Source organism: Leptonychotes weddellii, chromosome 5 (genome assembly GCF_054177405.1).
Source record: "Leptonychotes weddellii isolate Sample4059 chromosome 5, ASM5417740v2, whole genome shotgun sequence".
NCBI lineage: Eukaryota > Metazoa > Chordata > Mammalia > Carnivora > Phocidae > Leptonychotes > Leptonychotes weddellii.
This window is the reverse complement of record NC_138373.1, coordinates 25234712-25253568: the sequence shown is the minus strand read 5'-3', so window position 1 is coordinate 25253568 and position 18857 is coordinate 25234712. Positions and strand designations below refer to the sequence as shown.

The 18857-nt window shown below is 41.1% G+C and overlaps 1 protein-coding gene across 9 annotated transcripts in view; it reads left to right on the top strand.

The window, feature by feature from the left end:
* Positions 1-18857, top strand: part of MRTFB (myocardin related transcription factor B) — a 185497-nt gene that overhangs the window by 106397 nt on the left and 60243 nt on the right. For all 9 annotated transcript variants that reach the window (XM_081819987.1, XM_081819993.1, XM_081819988.1 and 6 more), the window contains one exon: positions 18360-18425. In XM_081819987.1, the coding sequence (XP_081676113.1) occupies positions 18360-18425 (66 nt within the window). The remainder of the gene's footprint in view (positions 1-18359; positions 18426-18857) is intronic.

Here is an 18857-nt window from a genome sequence, read left to right as displayed (position 1 = left end):
TGCCAAATCTGTGTTCCCGTCAGCCAGGCTGAGCGTGTCTGTCTGCTTACCATGCCGTGTGTCTGCTCTCTCTGTTCACTTGTGTCCCTCACATGTTCTAAGTTCTTTGAAATGAAAGCTGAATGCTGCTCTCGGTGGCTCTTTCTAGCGGTTCATTAACTGATAGAACTCTAGGGATTTTGCAATAATTAATACAGCAAGGGGACTTAGGAGGCCAGTCCTCATTTCAGGACTGAAATCTTTCCAGGTTCATTTTGTATATTCTCTCATTCTTTCCATTTTTTTTTTTTTTTGCCCCGACCCCCCCCACCCCCACCCCTTAAGGAGAGGCCACTTCCTTTTCAATATCATTCAGAACACTGTTTGCTTTAGGTTTAGAAACACATAATTCCAGGAAAATTATTTTTTTTCCAAATGACACATTTATGGGTTTTATTGTTTAAAACCAGGAAGGTAGCTAGTGCTTTCTTAATTATATCTTTAAATGGTTGGTTTAATTGGTTGTAATGCATATTGCATCGTTTTGTTTTGTTTTTAAAAACACATTGCATGGTTTTGTGGTCTTTTAACAAGGCAAAAAATAAGCTTAAGAATATTGTCCGTTACTGTCAGTGGCCACTGCACAGTACCTCACTGACTGATTCGAGAAAATGGCCAAAGGTATGAGCTTTGCTGGCCTCTGTCCTAGCATATACTGAAGAGTGGCCAGACCAGTGCAAGTCGTGCTTTACTGTAGCAGCTGGAGATCAAGGGCCGTGGTTTCAGAAATTCGGGATCTATGGAGATTAAGTTTTTACTGAATTTGAGATAATGAAGGTCACCCCTCTCAATACTTGTTTACTTTGGAATTTTATTTTCTAGGGTTCCTTGGGAGGGAAAAAAAAAAAAAAAAACCCACAGTAACCTCTTTTCATTTTATCTGCTTTCAGCTCCTGCCATCAGCCGCCCCTCACCTCTCCACTCGCCCTTGCTCATCTTAGAGACCCAGAGAATAAATGTAGACTTATCTGCCTAAGTAGCAGGTTGAGCTTCTTCCAAAAGGATATTGCTCTTTTTTTTTTGCTCAGACATTTAGAATATGAGAATGTGATGATAGAGATTGTTACAGATTTGAAAGATAAGAAGAAGAAACAATAGTTGGACTTTGTAGAGTATACTTTTGGGTATGGGTAGAAAAAACATCCAGATCCAAACAAACGACACACAATGAAGTATAAATAGCTGTTGCCAGGAACCAAACAATGGGGTCGTCTCTGCTTGCACACAGCAACCTTTACTGTAGATTCTTATAAAATCAATACCAGTGGAGCTTTTAAGACACATTCTGGAGATTCACTGAGGGAACTTAAAGTTTTTAAATCATTAACTTAAAAAAAATAGTTAAGAATTATCTAAGCATCATTTAAGTCACTTCCGGGTGTTAAGCTGTCGTTCATACCTTACATTTGAAACAGTGTTTGTGCTAGTGGAACACTGAGAACGTGGAGGGAAATAGAGTCGTCACGAGCGCAGAGCAGGATAAGGAGCACGGAAGCAAGGATTAGAAATATGAAAGCAGGGTAGAAGCATTACCAACAAGCACAGCAGAGCAGGGTCGACACAATTACGTAACGTAGGGGTTGTTTCCCTAACCATGTGACCATGCCTTCCATTTATACTAGTGTCAAAGGGGCAAGACCATGGGCTCTCAAGTGAGATGTACTTGGGATCAGGTCCCGGGCACACCATTCTGGAGCTCTGTGACCCTGGACAGGTTCACTGCTCCGAGCCTTAATCTCCTCATTTGTGCAATGAGAAGCAACACGTACTTCCTGCTGTTTTCACGAGCTGCCCTATTTGATGCCACTCTGTCATCCCTCTGCTTGTCTTTTTTTTCAGCCCTTTGTTACTTTTTCCTTCTATTTAAATTTTCATTTTAAAAATTCCCTGTATATTTACAGCATAGAGAAATATTTTATATGTTACTGTCTTACAAATTCATACCTAGGGGCGCCTGGGTGGTTGATTTGGTTAAGCGTCTGCCTTCGGCTCAGGTCATGATCCCAGGGTCCTGGGATCCAGCCCTGCATCGGGCTCCCTGCTCAGTGGGGAGTCTACTTCTCCCTCTCCCTCTGGCCACCCCCCACCCTGGCTCAGGCGCTCACAGTCTGTCTCTCTGTTTCTCAAATAAATAAATAAAATCTTTAAATAAATAAATAATTCATATGTATAAAGAGTTAAGGGGGGAGAACTTTCATATTTTGAAACACTCCACAGAAATGGTTGGATAAAACCGATCTATCTCACCACAGTTGCACTGACGAGGGTTTTGCTTTATGTGCCTCCACAGATTGTATTTCTACCCATTTTCTGCTAGAGATAGGGCTGAGGGGAAAACCAACAAAAACCCCATAGAGATCAAGGATGATCTGTTACCTCCATGTTAGTGATGCTGAAAGAGCCATTAGACCTGGGTTTGATCAGAACAGAAAAAAATAGGAGAAATTTTTGCAGAAAGCACTTTTTTTATTTGAAGTGGCATAAAAATAACGTGATTCCTGTGCAAGATGGGACTCCTGTAATTGAGTGTGTCACCGTCACTGCCTGCCAATGAGTTGGAGTGGTCAGCGTAGCAGACTCACAGAACACAGCGTTGGGATTGGGGACAGTCCGCCCTGAAGCTTCATCTGCTTTTAGGCCTCAAACCGTATGTTAGTTGTATTAACCCGTGAAAGTTGATGGATAAAGCAGCTGTTGTTGAAACAGTAAAACACCCTAGAGTCTGATTAGATCCTATGCTGTTTGTCCAAAGAGACATATATACCAGTGATTATTAGTGTCCAATGGCTGATGCTTTGTGTGTTGAGGGACGCCAAAAATATTCATTATATTTCACATCAGTAGTGTTTAGTTCTCCACTCCTTTTTGGCAACGTTGGTTTTGGTTTTGGTTTGTTTGAAAGAACAGCCCCGGGGATTTTTTTTTTTAATATCAAGAACGTAAGTTTCCAGGTAGTGAAGGAAAGCTAAAGTTAGGTCCATTTAGTTCTAACCACTTGGACACGGCTTGGTCTCTCTGGGGTTTCTGACGTGTGTCTACTGTAAGGGTTGGCAGTCCAGTCTGCTGCTCAAGTAGGTGCTCTGTTTCTTACTATTACTGGGATATTTCAGAATTCCTGTTACTGTTGACAGTACTAGTTAGCCAGAATTATTATTAGGGGGAAAAGCAGACTTTATTAGCCAATAATCATAGGCTTCAGGCACCTTAACAAGAAAATTTAGTAATACCTATTCAAAATTTAAGAAGAAAATGTTCCAAGTGTCAGTGGCCTCTGAATAGTTGTCATCCCGTACCAAAGAATTGTTTGGACAACAAAGCCTATTACCTCACAGTTTTATCAATGCTTATATAAACTTTCTGATAAATACCAATCCACGTGTGTAGTGGGAAAATTTAATTATTAGCTGCTTTAGGTGAAGATAGCAATGAAAATCATGAATTCTACGGATCAAATTCAAGATAGAGAATTCTCTTTAGACTAATTTTCTTTGTCAAAGCAGCAATAGGGAATCTCAACTTTTGGCTTGTCCACAAAAGAAATGGAACATTTTCTAATTATGTGCAACATGGATGAGATCTAAATTTAATTTCTGGTTCTAGAACTAAAGATGGATATTAGAGATCACTGACTTGACAACTGAAGAATTAACAATTACAAATTTTGAGGGAAAATCAAATAAATTGAGGTGATTTAATTCAGATAAGTGGTTTAATTGGAGTCATTATTAAGATAATGAATCATAACACCAGTGCTAGTTATAATTAAAGAGGAAAATGGTTGTTCAGTTTACAGAGCTCTCTCATGGTGAGAATAAAAACCCTAGAAAGAAAACTGGGCTGTGTATTACTTTACTTTGACTAAAACTGACTGCTCTAACAAACCACCCCAAAACTCAGTGTTTTAACCAAAGTGCATTTCTTGCTCAGTCCAAAGTAGGTCAGACTGCTACCCTAGTCAGCTGTCCCCCAAGAAGTGACTTGGGGAATCTGGGCTTCTCATTGTGTTGCTTAACCCATGGGTGTGGGGTGGGGGAAAAGAGTTACAGACTTGGGGGGCCACATTCCCACTTCTGTCCCCGGCTGGTAAATAACAATTGAGATAAAGTATGTGAAAGTTTCTGGTAGACTGCATAGTAAACAGTGATGCTTTGTGTGTGTGTAAACAGTGGAGTAGACGTGGTGTGCTGGGACATGGCTGTAGTAGATCTTTTTAAGAAAAAGGTGCACATTTGTCTACAATCTTCTGAGCAAGCCAATCTGGGGAAAAACAGATTAAACAAATACCTTTACCAAAGCACCCAAACTTTTTTAAATGTTGGAAATGATCTCATACATACTCTACCTGCACTGTCCATTAGCCACGGATGGCTGTTTGTTTTTTTTTTTTAAAGGCTTGTCAGTTTTTTAACATTTTTATTTATTTATTTATTCATGAGTGACAGATAGAGAGGCAGAGGGAGAAGCAGGCTTCCCGCAGAGCAAGGAGCCCGATGCGGGACTCGATCCCAGGACCCTGGGATCATGATCTGAGCCGAAGGCAGACGCTTAACCGACTGAGCCACCCAGGTGCCCACGCATGGCTGTTTAAATGTGAATTTAAAATAATTAAAATGAAATAAAATTTTTTAAATTCAGCTGCTTCATCACATTAGGCACACGTGGTTAGTGCCTGCCATACTGAACAGCACAGATTATAAAAAACTTCCATCAGTGTGGAAAGTTCTGTGAAAGACAGTGCTGCTCTACCCTTCCTCCTCCATGCCTCTGCCCACTACGTTCCTCTCACCGCAGCTTTGCAGGTTCAAAGTCGCTGAAAACCCAATCCCAATGCCATTTCCTGAAGAAAGTCGCTGGACCCTATCAGCTAAAAATAATTTCTTCTCCCCTGTATATTCCCAGTAACTCGATCTGCGCCCCTTCATGGCATTTTACCTTTTGCTGCTGTGATACGTGTATCTGTATTGCCTTCACTATTAGACCGTAGTGATTTGGGGGGATAGAATCCTTGTTTGGATCATTTTTGTACCTCACCCCCAGTGTCCTGCATCTCATAGACACATTATTATTACATAACAGGTATTTAAAGAGTATTATCCCCCACCCTGCCTTCTTTAACGGTATAATTTGAACTCTTCCCTTCAGATACAATTTATAATTCAGTTATAAACTAATAACTCCGTGTGATACATTGGTGCCTTAAGGCACTGTCAAGGTGTATGAAATCATTTATCAGTGCACAGAATGACCCCTAGATCATTACTAGATTACTAGCATTGTTTTTGGTTTTTTTTTTTAAAGGTTTTATTTATTTATTTGAGAGAGAGAATGAGATAGAGAGATCATGAGGGTCAGAGGGAGAAGCAGACTCCCTGCTGAGCAGGGAGCCCGATGCGGGATTCATTGCCGGGACTCCAGGATCAGGACCTGAGCCGAAGGCAGTCGCTTAACCAACTGAGCCACCCAGGCGCCCCAACTAGCATTGTTATTTATGGTCTGATTTTTGCCAAAATCTGGCCACTCTCCCTTTTCTGATATGCTGCTTCTAAGCTTCTGTGAAGTAAGCAACAAATTAACAAAATTTAATAGTGAGATCTTGATTGTATTGTTGACTCAACTAAAATACATTTATTGAGCCATGGTGGGAGAAAGGGACAAATGGGCGGTTGAAATAAAGAATGCGACAAAGCCTTCTCTGAGCAAAGCACATGAATTTCGCAACATCTATTTTGATTTCTCTGGGAATTTCTTGTTTCTTTGTTTTCTGTCAATGTTCTACAAAATTGAAAGTATTGTACGGTGAGATGTCACTAAATTAACATTTTTTAAAAATAACTTTGAAGAGTATGATATAGTCCTTATAATGAATTCAAATAAAATATAGGTATGAAGGAAAAGCAAAAGATCCCTCTTCCCAGGCATGATTCAGTGTTTTGTGTTTTTTTTTAAAATGGGTGCATGCCCTTTTTGAGATGAAGTTCTATAATTTAATTTTTTATTAGAAATAATTTCATTTTGCAGAAATTTGAGTGTTTCTACTCAGGGTCATGCCAGCATACAAAGAGCTCACAGCCTAAAAAGCGAGAAACTAAATGATAACATAGGAGAGCACAGAAGAAACCCATATGTGCTTTGGTCCAGATGAGGGAGGATGACACCTGTGCAGGCCAGCCCTCTCTCGTGTGCTCTGGACCTGCACAACCCTCTCCTGTGGCTCCAGTGGGCCTCTTCTTCCCAGGAAACGTACTCCTCCAGTTTCCTGTCATCTTTAAGGGCACCTCTGTTCACCCACTGGCTCATGCTGGGAACCTGAATGGGACTGATCCGTGACGCTGTTACTGACCTCCTCATTTTTTTTTTTTTTTAAGATTTTATTTATTTATTTGAGACAGAGAGAATGAGAGAGAGAGCACATGAGAGGGGGGAGGGTCAGAGGCAGAAGCAGGCTCCCTGCCGAGCAGGGAGCCCGATGCAGGACTCGATCCAGGGACTCCAGGATCATGACCTGAGCCGAAGGCAGTCGCTTAACCAACTGAGCCACCCAGGCGCCCCCTGACCTCCTCATAACCTGCTACCAGGTCCTGTCACCAGATCTGTCCGTTCGACCTCAGAAATCTTTCTCTCACCCACAGCACTCATTTCACCATGGCCACCACCCTTGCCTGGGTCCCCTTCCTCAAATACAGGGGTCTTCACTCAAGTGGACGTACAGCTGCCTCCCGGTCTCTCCCCACCCACCCAGACCCCTCCATGGAGGGAGGCTGTGCCCCTGTGTCCCGAAGCAGGTCGCATTTCTACGTCCCTCCATCACTCTTCTCTCCCAGCATGCCCCTCCCTCCCCACCCCGCCCTAGTCCATTGGCCTGAAGGGCCACAACTCATGCCTTCCTCTGCACCATCACGTAGAGTCGCTGTAATACGAGGATAGCACACAGGTTAGGCCACTTCTCAGTTCTCTTCTTGTGTTGGTGGGCAGATTGCTGTGCGCGTGTGTGTACGTAGGTAACTAGGTAGGTGAATGCGTGTGTGTGTGTCAGTCCCATTCCTGAATCCACACAGTGGGCAGAAAAGCCAAGCTATTGAGCCAGGATCAAGGGACCTCAAAAGAGGAGCACAAGCTGATGGAGGTAAATAATATTCCACAGTTTTCCTGTTTCATTGTCAATTACCCTTTTATTCAGAGAGCCAGCCTTGGGCATTTACGTTGAGATATTTCAGGGTCGTTTATGCCACGTACATCTTCCCATCTTAGAGGAAGTAGGAAAGAGCTTTTACCTGTCAGCACCTCTACGTAGAGCTGCACACTGAAATTCTGATGTGGTGGTGGAATATAGAATTTCTGATTGCCCCCAACATAAGAAAAATATTATCTTCTCTTGGAGCCATAGAGGGTAAGAAATCTAGAAGTTCAGGTGTAGAGCCAGGATAGTCCTGCAGGTTAAAAATCAGTTGTCTCAAACACTTCATCTAAAACTAATGATGTAATGTATGGGGATTAACATAAGAATTAAAAATAAAATAAAAATAAATAAAAAAAATAAAAAAATCAGTTGTCTCAAAGAAACAAGTACTGTTTTAACCTCTTTATGTTGCTGGTGATGAGGCAGTTAAGTGGATGATTTTGCTTTTGAAGTGCCTGTTATTTGTGTTATACTTCCTTTTATGCCACTGTGTACTTGATTTCCATCACTTTTTAACCAAACAAGATGTTTAAAATTCGTGTATGTCGAATATCCTTCTGTAAGTCTGCCACAAACTAATGTCATCCCTGCCGATCTGTATCAGGCCCCTGGCTTGACATCACGTTGTCATACCACGAGAAGCATACTTTAAATTCATTCCAACTTTTGACAAAAAGGAGAAGGGAATTTGTGTGAAGGTATGATCAGTTTAAAGAAACATGCCCCATTTTTAGCAGTCTGTTTCCATGGTAACAGAAGCTGCAGCCAACCATGGAATTATCAAAGTGCCTGTAAATTTCCAAGGCTGAGTGTTGAAAACATTGTTTTCCTGACCTCATGCTGCAGATTAATTCAGGAAAGCTATAGTATGTGAGCCCGGACCATTAGCATTCTCGTTTTGACTTCATTTTTAACTCCTAATAGAGGGTGGATGGTGCCTTTCAGACCATGACCTCCTTGCCAGGAAGTTTAGAATTCCAGAGTTTATACCACCTGCCTCTTCCCACGTCCCCCAGCCCAGTGGATTCATAAGGATACAGTAGGTTTTCTGACATTGGAAAGAAAGGCAGTATTTCCTGTGTGGTCTAAGCCCTAACTTTTTCAAACACTAATTTGTGGGTTTTTTAGTTAACTTGATGTTGTCTCTCTTTCTTAAGTGGAGAATAATCATAACAAAAATTCCCGATCAAAATGCTGTTTGCTCTTGGTCCCGTCCGAGGTGGGGATTTATGTGCTCACTGTGTGGCTCGCTTCCACTCCAGAAAGGAAGTGCTAGTAATGGAAGCTTGCTTCATCCGCACAGATAGCTTGGCTCTTACAAGACAAACCACGATTTTATTTGAGGCCTCTTTGTGTTCTATTTTGTAGAATCACTTAAAGGAGAACCTTATTTTATAATTGGCAGATTCGACCCCTGGAAATATAACCAGAGGCCTGTGATCTTTGGTTGCTATTCTTTATCATGTGTGAGAGTACTTAAGTGCTTTTTCTCTTCTTCAATGCATCATGAATTTTACATTAATTATGAGTGGAGATGAAAACAAATTAGCGTCTGCCAGTTTTTCATGGTTTTCTTTACGCCTTTGCCCTTCACCTTCTCTTATTAATCTTCTTATACCCTTTAAAGCAATATAATTAGACTTTGTTTTCTGTTCTACCACTGACATTAATTCAAAAATACCCTAAGCCTCAAATTCCTGCAACAAAGTGAAAGTCTTGGTTCTGCCCATGATAAGCACTAGCCCATAGAAAATTCTTCCATTGATTTATTCTTAAATTTGACACAATATTTTCTTTCCTTAGAAAATATAACTCTGTTGGGGCGCCTGGGTGGCTCAGTTGGTTAAGCGACTGCCTTCGGCTCAGGTCATGATCCCGGAGTCCTGGGATCGGGTCCCACATCGGGCTCCCAGCTCAGCGGAGAGCCTGCTTCTCCCTCTGACCCTATCCCCTCTCATGCTGTTTCTCTCTCTCTCTCTCTCTCAAATAAATAAATAAAAAAGCTTTTAAAAAAAAAAAAAAAGAAAATATAACTCTGTTATATACTGTAAGTATACCACACAAAATTAAGTAAAGCATGTTTATTGAAATCTCTATATTATGAGCATTGTAGAAGGTGCTAGAATATAGGGATGTCATCTAAAAGGGGAAATAGAGGCCAAAACAACCCCAACAAAACCTAGAGTTCACCGTGACAGGGAATATAAGATGTGGCTGTTGCGCTAGTTACCACACCACTGAAAAATACGTCGCCATTAGTGGTTCATGGAATTGTGGTGGTGGAGGGCTAGCGAGGGGTGGGCGAGAAATGAGAAATTTGATTATTGAGCTACTAGTTTCTTAAAGTCTGTTGTTCTGCTAGCTTGTTTTTTTTTTTTAACTGAGGTAAAATTGGCATAACCTAAAATTAGCCATTTTAAAAGTGAACAATTCAGAGGCATTTAGTATATTCACCATGTTGCTCGAACACACCTCTAGTTCCAAAATATTTTCATCACCCCAAAGAAAACCCTGTGTCCATTAAGCAGTTATTCCCATGCCCCCCGTCTCCATCCCCAGTTCCTGCTTGCCACCAGTCTGAACTCTGTCTCTACATTTACTAATTCTGGATATTTTACATACATGGGACCATCTGTCGTGTGGCCTTTGGGTCTGGCGTCTTTCACGGAGGATAATGTTTTCCAGGTTCATCCATGTTGTGGCAGATGTCAATGCTACATTCCTCTTTATGGCTGAGTAACATTCCATTGTGTGGACGGACCACAGCGTTTACCATTCATTCACTGCAGACACTTGGAGTTCCCAACTCCTGGTGACTGGGAATAGCGCCACTGTGCACACATGTGTGTGTGTGTGTGTGTGCGTGTGCGGGTGTGAGTGTGAGCCCCCGTTTTCCATTCTTTTCAGTTCACCTAGAAGTGGAATTGCCAGGCTGCGACTCTTCTTCGCTAAAACTTTGTATAATGAGCTTTAGGAAGAACTGCCAAATGTTCTAAATTTGTAGCTTGTGGGTCTTTTCTCTGATCAAAATGATAAAGTTCAGAGCCAGTGAGTGACTTGCCAGTTTCCTGACTGACTTCTGTCCCCCAAGCTGTTGCCATTATTAATTGGAGCATTTCAGTAACAAATAACTTTCTCTTTCCAACTTGCTCTTCACAGTCTGCAGGGATTATTTCGAACCTCCTTCTTCACTGGCCTCACACTAACTTTTCCTTCATTCCTCTCCCTTTCAGCAAGTCGCCTTGCTTCCTCCTCCTCTGAGATCTGAGAAAATAACAGCCATCATTGGGAAATCCCTGGACATCCCAGACCAAATCTAGATACCTAGCTTTACCCAATCGTCTTTACCCTCCTGTTGTCATAGATGAAATGTGTCTTCACAAAAGCTGTCTTTGTGTGCTTGGAATCCTCTTCCCTTCAGGGGACCTGCTGTCTGTTCCTCTCCTGTGCGGCTCATTCATAGTCATTCATTCCCGTCACCCCCTCCACCCCCCCACCCCCCGTTGATCTTCGTCAGTTATAAACTGGCTTGGGTGTGTTCCAGCTTGAAATTCCACACGTCTCAAGCATTTCGCCTTCTCTCCTACCCTTCAGGGCAACATCTTGAAAACATTGCTTCCAGTCACTTCATTCACACCCATGCCCCTCCTTTACTCCATAACCTCCTCTGGTCTGACTTCCATCCATCACTCCAAGCAGTAGCTCCTCGTGCACTAAAACCGCAGTTGGTCATGACCCTCTTCTAGAAACACTTCTACACACACTCTCCAGGCTCCTCTTCCTTCATAGACCACTTTGACCTCCTTTGCTGGATCTTCATCCCCTAACTGACCCATATGTGGGCTTGTCATTGTTAACTTTCCTAGAAGCCGAGTCTGTGGCTTCTTTTGCCTTCCCTTTCTATATTCTCTACCTCGGGGAACTCTCATGGTTTGATGACTTTCAAATTTCAATCTCCTGCCAAGATCTACCTTCTGATACCTGGACCCACAGAGCCAACTGTCACTTTGACATCTCTGCTTCCAGTTCACACACGTCCAAGACTGAGCTCCCGAATGGCCAACTTGTGCTCTTCATCTCAGTAAATGGTCTGCCCAGGAGCTTAAGCCAGAAACCCAGGTGTCATCTTTCTTGTCTCTTTCTCCTCAAAACACAACATCCAGTCCCTTACCACATACTGTTGATTTTATTCTAACTATATCTTAAATCTGTCTGTTACATCTCTCAGCTGTGTTGAAGGGGAAAAAATGAAATGTCTTGTGCTTAAGGCTTCTACCCAGGAACATCAGAAAAATTCTACCTAGTTTAAAAATAAACAGGAGGTTTGCAAGGGAAAGCTTAAGAGGGTCTTCTGACAACCACTGTAAATGTCTCCCCATTCAGTCAAAAACCTGCCCATCACCCTCACTAATGCTTTTGATATCTTTTGGTCCCTCACTGCTTATTACTTATATCAAATTTCACCATTATTTTGGCACAATATTTGCCATTAGTCTTGGGTGAATGGAAGTGATCTTTGTTTTTGAGGTTAAAGTTACCTTAAAACATGATGTACATTGTGGGGAAGGGATGAACAAAAAGGTACTCCCCCACCTCCTAAGTGGGAATATAGATTGTTGAAATCATTTGGATTGCAAAGTGCCCCTATCAGAATTTTAAATGCATGTTCCATTATCATACATTTTACGTATATAATCATCATTATCATGGGAAGGATACCAAAAAATGAATGAGGACAATCAATGCAGCACTGTTTATAATAGCAAAAAATCTGAAAACTTACATGTATACGATGATACATCCATATGTTAGATACAGCCAGTAAGAAGAATGAGCTAGATATTGTGGGTTTTTTTCAAACAAATCACCAACTTACATGAAGATCCTACCCCGTGTATCTCCTTTGTATATTTTATATTTAATATTGCTGGAATATTCACAAAACACCCTCTGGGGCCATAAAAGTTTCACAGTGGTTACCTTTGTGGAGAAGAACGAGAGGTGTGGAGAGGGATAGACTGACTTTCACTTTTCTTTTTAATGCCTTTTTTATGTGTGTGTGTCACTTTTATTTCAACAAATAAATAGAAAAAAATTCTCATAAAACGTGGATTTTTAATAGAGGTATTGGTGGTATAGTGGTATGTTTCTGAGACCCAGGCCCAGAAGGAAACCCCCAGGATGTGGCTCCTTACCTTCCAGCTACAAAAATCCATCCACAGCAAAGAGCTATAAGCATGTGAATCTTTGTGGAATTAAATTTTCTTAATCCTGCTGATGGTAGGGGAGGACTGCACGTATGGGTGCTGGGGCGTATGTGGGAAATCTGTACTTCCCTCTCGGTTTTGCTATAAACCTGAAACTGCTTTAAGAAATAATAAAGTCTTTAATAACATCCTTATGGGGGTGCCTGGGTGGCTCAGTGTCTGCCTTGAGCGTCTGCCTTCAGCTCAGGTCATGATCCCAGGGTCCTGGGATCAAGCCCCACATCGGGCTCCCTCCTCGGCGGGAAGCCTGCTTCTCCCTCTCCCACTCCCCCTGCTTGTGTTCCCTCTCTCGCTGTGTCTCTCTCTGTCAAATAAATTAAAATCTAAATAAATAAATAAATAACATCCTTATGGTTTTATATTTGAAAAAAAAAAACAGTGGTCACTTTTACCAAGTATCTGAAGTAATGGTGGTCATAGTAACAGTATTAATAACCACCACCACCACCTTTTTAAACATTTATTTTTAAGGAAGAGGAAAAGTTCATCGGTCTTTTGCTCTCTGAATATAAATTTTTTCAAGACTTCAAATTTTTGGCCTTACCTGGACTAAGCAAATGCAGGTGTAAATTTTACCACTAAACTGCTGCTTTGATAAACCACTGCAACCCGGGGCCCTCAGACTTCATTGTCCTAAGATGTTACGTAGGGCCCCGTTACTCCCTCCCGTATCTGTTCAAAAGATAATATGATGATAACATTGTCTTGTTATTTATAGGATTAGGCCCCTAATTTAATGCAGATTAAACAGTACATAATCAATTTTTGCCAAGTCCAATAACTTTATTCTTTTTACTCAAACATCTGTTTGAAAAAAATTAAATTTAAAAACAGAAACCGAGGCTTGTTTTTTTGCCTAGTACTGCCTTCAGAGTCAATACAGAATCAATTCCAGAGTATTCTTTGGTTTTCCATCGTTGCTTTTGCCCCTGGTTTACCCGGCCTTCACTTGACTGCTCAGGATCTTGGGGTTTTTTTCACCCCTCATGATTCTGCATTCTATTCTGCCCGATGTCCTGCAATGAAATAATATGCATTGAGTCCTCTAACTTGCAGACAGCTGCTCATCTCCCCTCCCCTTCTTAACCTACCCTCCTTCATACCCCATAACTGAAACTAGCTATTTATAAAGAATTTCCAAGACCATGGCTGACTGCCACACCGCTTCCCAGAATGGGTCATTTCTGCCTTGTTTTTATAGTATACAGTCCTCAGATGTCCCCTTGCAAACCCTTTGCACCAAAACTGTGCTTTGCTTTGGCTTGTTCCACTCATGCTAAACTGCCGCATATTATTAAAATGCTGCATAATGTGGGGTTTTTTTCCTTTAGAGTGAAAAAGCACTTTAATTATGTCATATTGTAGAAGTATTTCAAATATTCTACATAAAAAACAAAAGAGAAAGGACATATAACCTTGGTTCAAAAAGCAGCTGAAAATTTTGAGGTAGGCTATAAGTATTATATGAAAGACATTATTGCCGTTTAAGTAAGGTTTTTTTCTATAGGAAACTAATCCTGAAATTTTGTTCTAAAGGCAGTTTAATCCATTTAAGAAGTGGGGGAAAGGAACTAAAAGAAAATACTCTCTAATGTGTAAACTATTTGTGATTCTGAAAAGAGGGACATTTCCTCTTTAACATTAGATAATCTACCCTTCATTCTCAAATTTTTATATTTCTTATCTAGAAAAAGAGCAAGTTGTAAACACTTATGTTGACCCAGTATTGTTTTTATCTGTTGTAGCAAAGAATAACATGAAGTAGAATTTTCAAAATTGTGTATGTTTTTTTTCTTTGTTGAAATCTAAGAGGAAACTATGAATGTTAGCCTTAGAAAGTGTTAAGACACCTCTACCTTGGAAAAATTCAATAATTGATGAAAATTTTTTTCTCTAAATGAAATGGATATAAAGTGGTGTGTATCCATGTCCTCACACATCTTCTATAATTTCAAAAGTTGCTGGTTTGCACACGAAGAAATGAGTCTCACTATTTTATGGTCATACCTTATATGGACCACAGAGGGATATTCTTCCTTCTAGGAATTAAGGGTTTAAACTCAATGATTTTAAACTTATGGACTTACTGGGACCATGTGTTGGATTATTTAATTTCCACATTTTTCAAAGATAAAGACATTCTTTGAAAGTGTTCACATATGAGCAGTTCTATTATTACTGTGTCCTTTGTTTTCTGAAAGGATGTAGCCACTCACTGACTGTTTTGAACTATTTTTTCTCCCTCAGAATTCTCTAGATTTACATGTTTTCTTATCCTGCATGTAGTATTTGCAAAATGGCCATGGAGAACCCTCCATTTTAGTCAGTTTCCTAATAGGATGGAGGCCGTGGTGTCAGCCCAATAGCTCAGTCGATCAGCTCACCTCAGCGCTGGGGAGATTGCTCTCAGGTTCAGTTTTCAGACGCAAGGCCGTTGCCCAGGACACTGGCTTCTCAGGCAGCTGTACCACCACCTGCTGCCAGCACAGGAAAGCACGGCTGGACCAGCGTGTGGTCTTGCGTTTGTGGCCACAGAAATGCAGTCTTATCGATACATGCACAGTGGGTCAGGTTTTCCAGAGACCAGCCGGCATAACAGTTTCCTCCTTTGTCTTAAGAACGACAACTGTGCAGCAGGCCTGGCGGTGGCCAGCGGTCTGGGCCTTCCCTGTCTCCATGGGGACGTGAGTGTGCAGCCTGCCCCCGGGGATGATGGTCTCCAGGCTCAATTCATAAAGGCCCCAGAGAAACTCGAGAAAGCATCTTGATCCCACAACCAGAACTGGCTCTGATCATTAACGGAGTCAGGTCCTCTGTCTTCAGGGCCCCACACCCCTTCCCTGTCCGGGCTAAGCACCGCCGCATTCTGCCGTCTATGGTCGTTGGAGGACAGTCACCCTGCCTTGTCTTTCCCGGCCTGGACGTTCTGCCTTCGAGGTGCAGATGTTGCTTGTCACTTCTCATACGTGAACTTGTGTACCGATTTGATGAGCGGGAAGTACTAAAAGGAAGTTTGACATTTCCCAGAATTGTGAGCCTGCACCGATTTGTACTTTTTATAACCAGTAGTTATTCTCAGAGGAGCTTCGATCAAGTTGTGAGTGACTGGTTATAGTTAATATGGGCAAATACGGTAATTGTGTTTTAACACTGACCCAAGGTGGCAATGTACCCGAGTCTCTCTGCAGGGCACTGTGCCTGATACTCAATATAATGTGCTCAGCGCCGCCCACCTAGCGCTAGAGGTGAAAACTAAATCAAGCTGGGTAATCAGTCTTAACAACGTGACTGGTTATTTGCGCCCCTGCCTCATCATCCGTTCGTGTTCTTGCTGATGCCTTTGCTTTAAAGCAAACCTTGCATTCACAGCTGCAGCTCCTTCTGCCCTTGGCCGTGCATCCCAGACGTGCACCTTGCAGCCCGTAACGGACACCTGATAGGCGGGCACTTGGTCAACGAACAGGCCTGCAGAAGGCTGCCTGCCGCGCCTGCTTTGAGTAACGCTGTAGTGTGATGACACTGCTTCTTGGGGAAATTCTGGAGGCAATGAGGAGAGGAGAGTTGATTGGGAAGATTATTCTCCTACCTTCAAGCAGTAGGACATAAGGAAGGTTGTTTTGCCACATAGAAAACCGGATGGAAAACACAAGTGGTCCGTGTTTGGTGTTTGTTTTATTTTAACAGTTGGTGACATGCATTCACTTTGCGTGTTACCCTCGTGGTAGCACGTACCTTTGCATGTCAGCATGAGAACGTGATTTCTAGTCCAAGATCTTCTAGCTGACGGGGCTGCTATCACAGTGCATGAGTGCAGCTGACCAGCGCGTCCAGTCAGGAGACGCTTCAAGGCTAATGAGCGTTGTCATCACTGTTGGTTTGCAAATGAAGTTGTCGCCAACATATCCGTCATTCCAAGATGCCATTCGCCCTAAAAATATGTATTGTCTTTGATACCTCTGTCTCACAAGTATGGTGCTTTGTTTGTTTGTGTGTTTGTTTTAAACCAAAGAAGGGGGCTGTTGATGTTTTCATTACCCTTTCTGTTTTACACCTTTCTTTGAGGACTCCCTTGTGAGAAAGGAAGGATACTCCTGCTAGAGATGCATCAGCAGACATGGACCACCGTGTTCCAGAAGTGTCAGCCTTTGAACTGGAGATTGTTCTGACCCTTTTCTCCTCTCAGTGTTCCTCTTCTTGGGATTCTGCCTCTTGAATGTGACCATCTCAAATTCAGACAAGCATTAACTTTAGCATTCATAGAAAAATGTTAGAGTATGCAGGCATTTGGGTGCTATCCTATTTATGGGTCATCTCTTTGGGTTATTTTTGTTCCTAGTAAAACACCATGATGGGAACATACTATCCTCAGTAAACTGTAAGTTACCAGGGAAAAGATCTTTGTGTTAGAGCGTAATTGATGCAAAGTATCACAGACCATTTTAATGTGAGAAGCATGTGCATATATTTTTTTGACCTGTTAAATTTTTCTTTTGCTTAGTGTAATAGAATCTTAGGTCAGTTGCTTCAGTTCTAAATGGGATGTCAGTGATCTTTGTGATCCTATGGCCCCCAAAAGAAGCAAAACAAATTTTTTCAGTATTTAATAAAGGATGACATTCATATCTAGCAATGAATAAGAAAACGTGTTTAAAAGCCATTTTACAGTCTAGACTATTTTGGAAGTATATCTAGGCTTGTGCTCTGCAGTCAGCACAAGGGCAAGCAAAAAGCAAGGATATAAGGGCCATGGGCCCTGCATCTTTAGATCTCAGGGTTTTATTGCAAGTAGGAGCCATCGTGTGCATTGCATTTGAGCCTGGGTACAAGACTGGTCTGAGCTAGCCTCTTGTTCCAGCCATCACCCCTTTGCTAGAACATTCTCTTTCTTCAAGAAATACATAAAGGTAATTTTTTTTTTTTTTTTTAGCATCTTGGCAACCCTTAATAAGCCTAACTTTGGTTTTCATCCACAGATGAAACCATAAAAATCAAAATAGAAACTTCACATTGAATGTAAGGTAAACCAAGGAAAGTATTTTTCAGAGTTACTTCATGTATTCCTCTTTTGTGAAATTAGCTCATTTTCCAGATACAAAAATAGATGCTAGGAAAGGAAGCTGCTTGAGAAATCGAGGAGGAAAATTATTTTTATTAAATTTGGCAAAGTGGATTTTTACATTTTGTGATGTATTCTTCATTCCCTACAAGTTCTAATGATTTATTTATCCTTTCTTCATTAAAATGGTAAGATATCAATTGACTTCAGCTTTTTGAGAACTTGCAGAATGAGACATGTGTTATGTTTGTGCAAAGATTATTAAACTAAGTTCTTAATGTAGAAATTTTCCTTTGGGTTATTAGTAATATCTCACAGGTCTAATTTTTATTACAAATTTGGCCTTCATTAAAGCTATTTAAAGCTTGTTCCAGATGGCACAAGTCTCTCCAAATGAGCCAATCTTAAAATAAATTTTTGTTATTAACTTGCTTTAAAAAAAAACTAATGTCATGGAATCTCACCTTTCTATTTCTACCAATTAGACTTTTTTTATTAGGAAGTCTTAATGTATAGGCCAAACATTTTGGTTCATTGGCTGAGTACTTTGTGATTGTATTTAAACAACACTTAGCTCTATTCATTAAATTAAGATTATTAACTAAACAAAAAATGTGCTAAAAGAACTTCAGAGTTCACCAAACGGGTAGAAACTACACACTGATTTTCTTTCTGTAAGTCGGTTGGTGCCAGGTGGTATCCTTACTCAGTTATGAACAGAAGGTGTTTAATAAAGCTTAGTTGTATCTCCTCTGGAACTTGGGAAGTTGGGTCCCGCCATTGCTTATAAACTCCAATGGTGATTCTTTCCTTTTCACAGTGCTCCAGCTGAGACTGCAGCAAAGGAGGACAAGGGAGCAACTGGTGGACCAGGGCATCATGCCACGTAAGATTAAGCATCACTGTCACCTCCAGTGTGATGTAACAAAATGCACATGTCTGAGGAGAACCTGGAGCACACTCTGCTTTGAGATGTGTCCATTGAGTCAATATACAATTACCAAATGAGCTGATAAGGAAAACCAGGCATCAGCATTGCCAACCTAAGAGAATCATCTCAAATACGTTCTGAAAACCAGATGTAGCTTAAAAGATGGGCTTGAATTCTGTATTACATAACAAAAACTGGGAAACTAGGTTAAGATCAGGTCTTATTTCATGCATGAACGTTTGTTTTAGTTTTGAAATAATTAAAGTCATCTCTGTGTAATAGGTCCAGTGTTACTTAGACTTGCAAAAGTAACATGATAAAATTAATTCAAAAACCTTGTTCTACTTTAATTTATTTAATTCAAAATAATTATCTTTGGTACAGTGT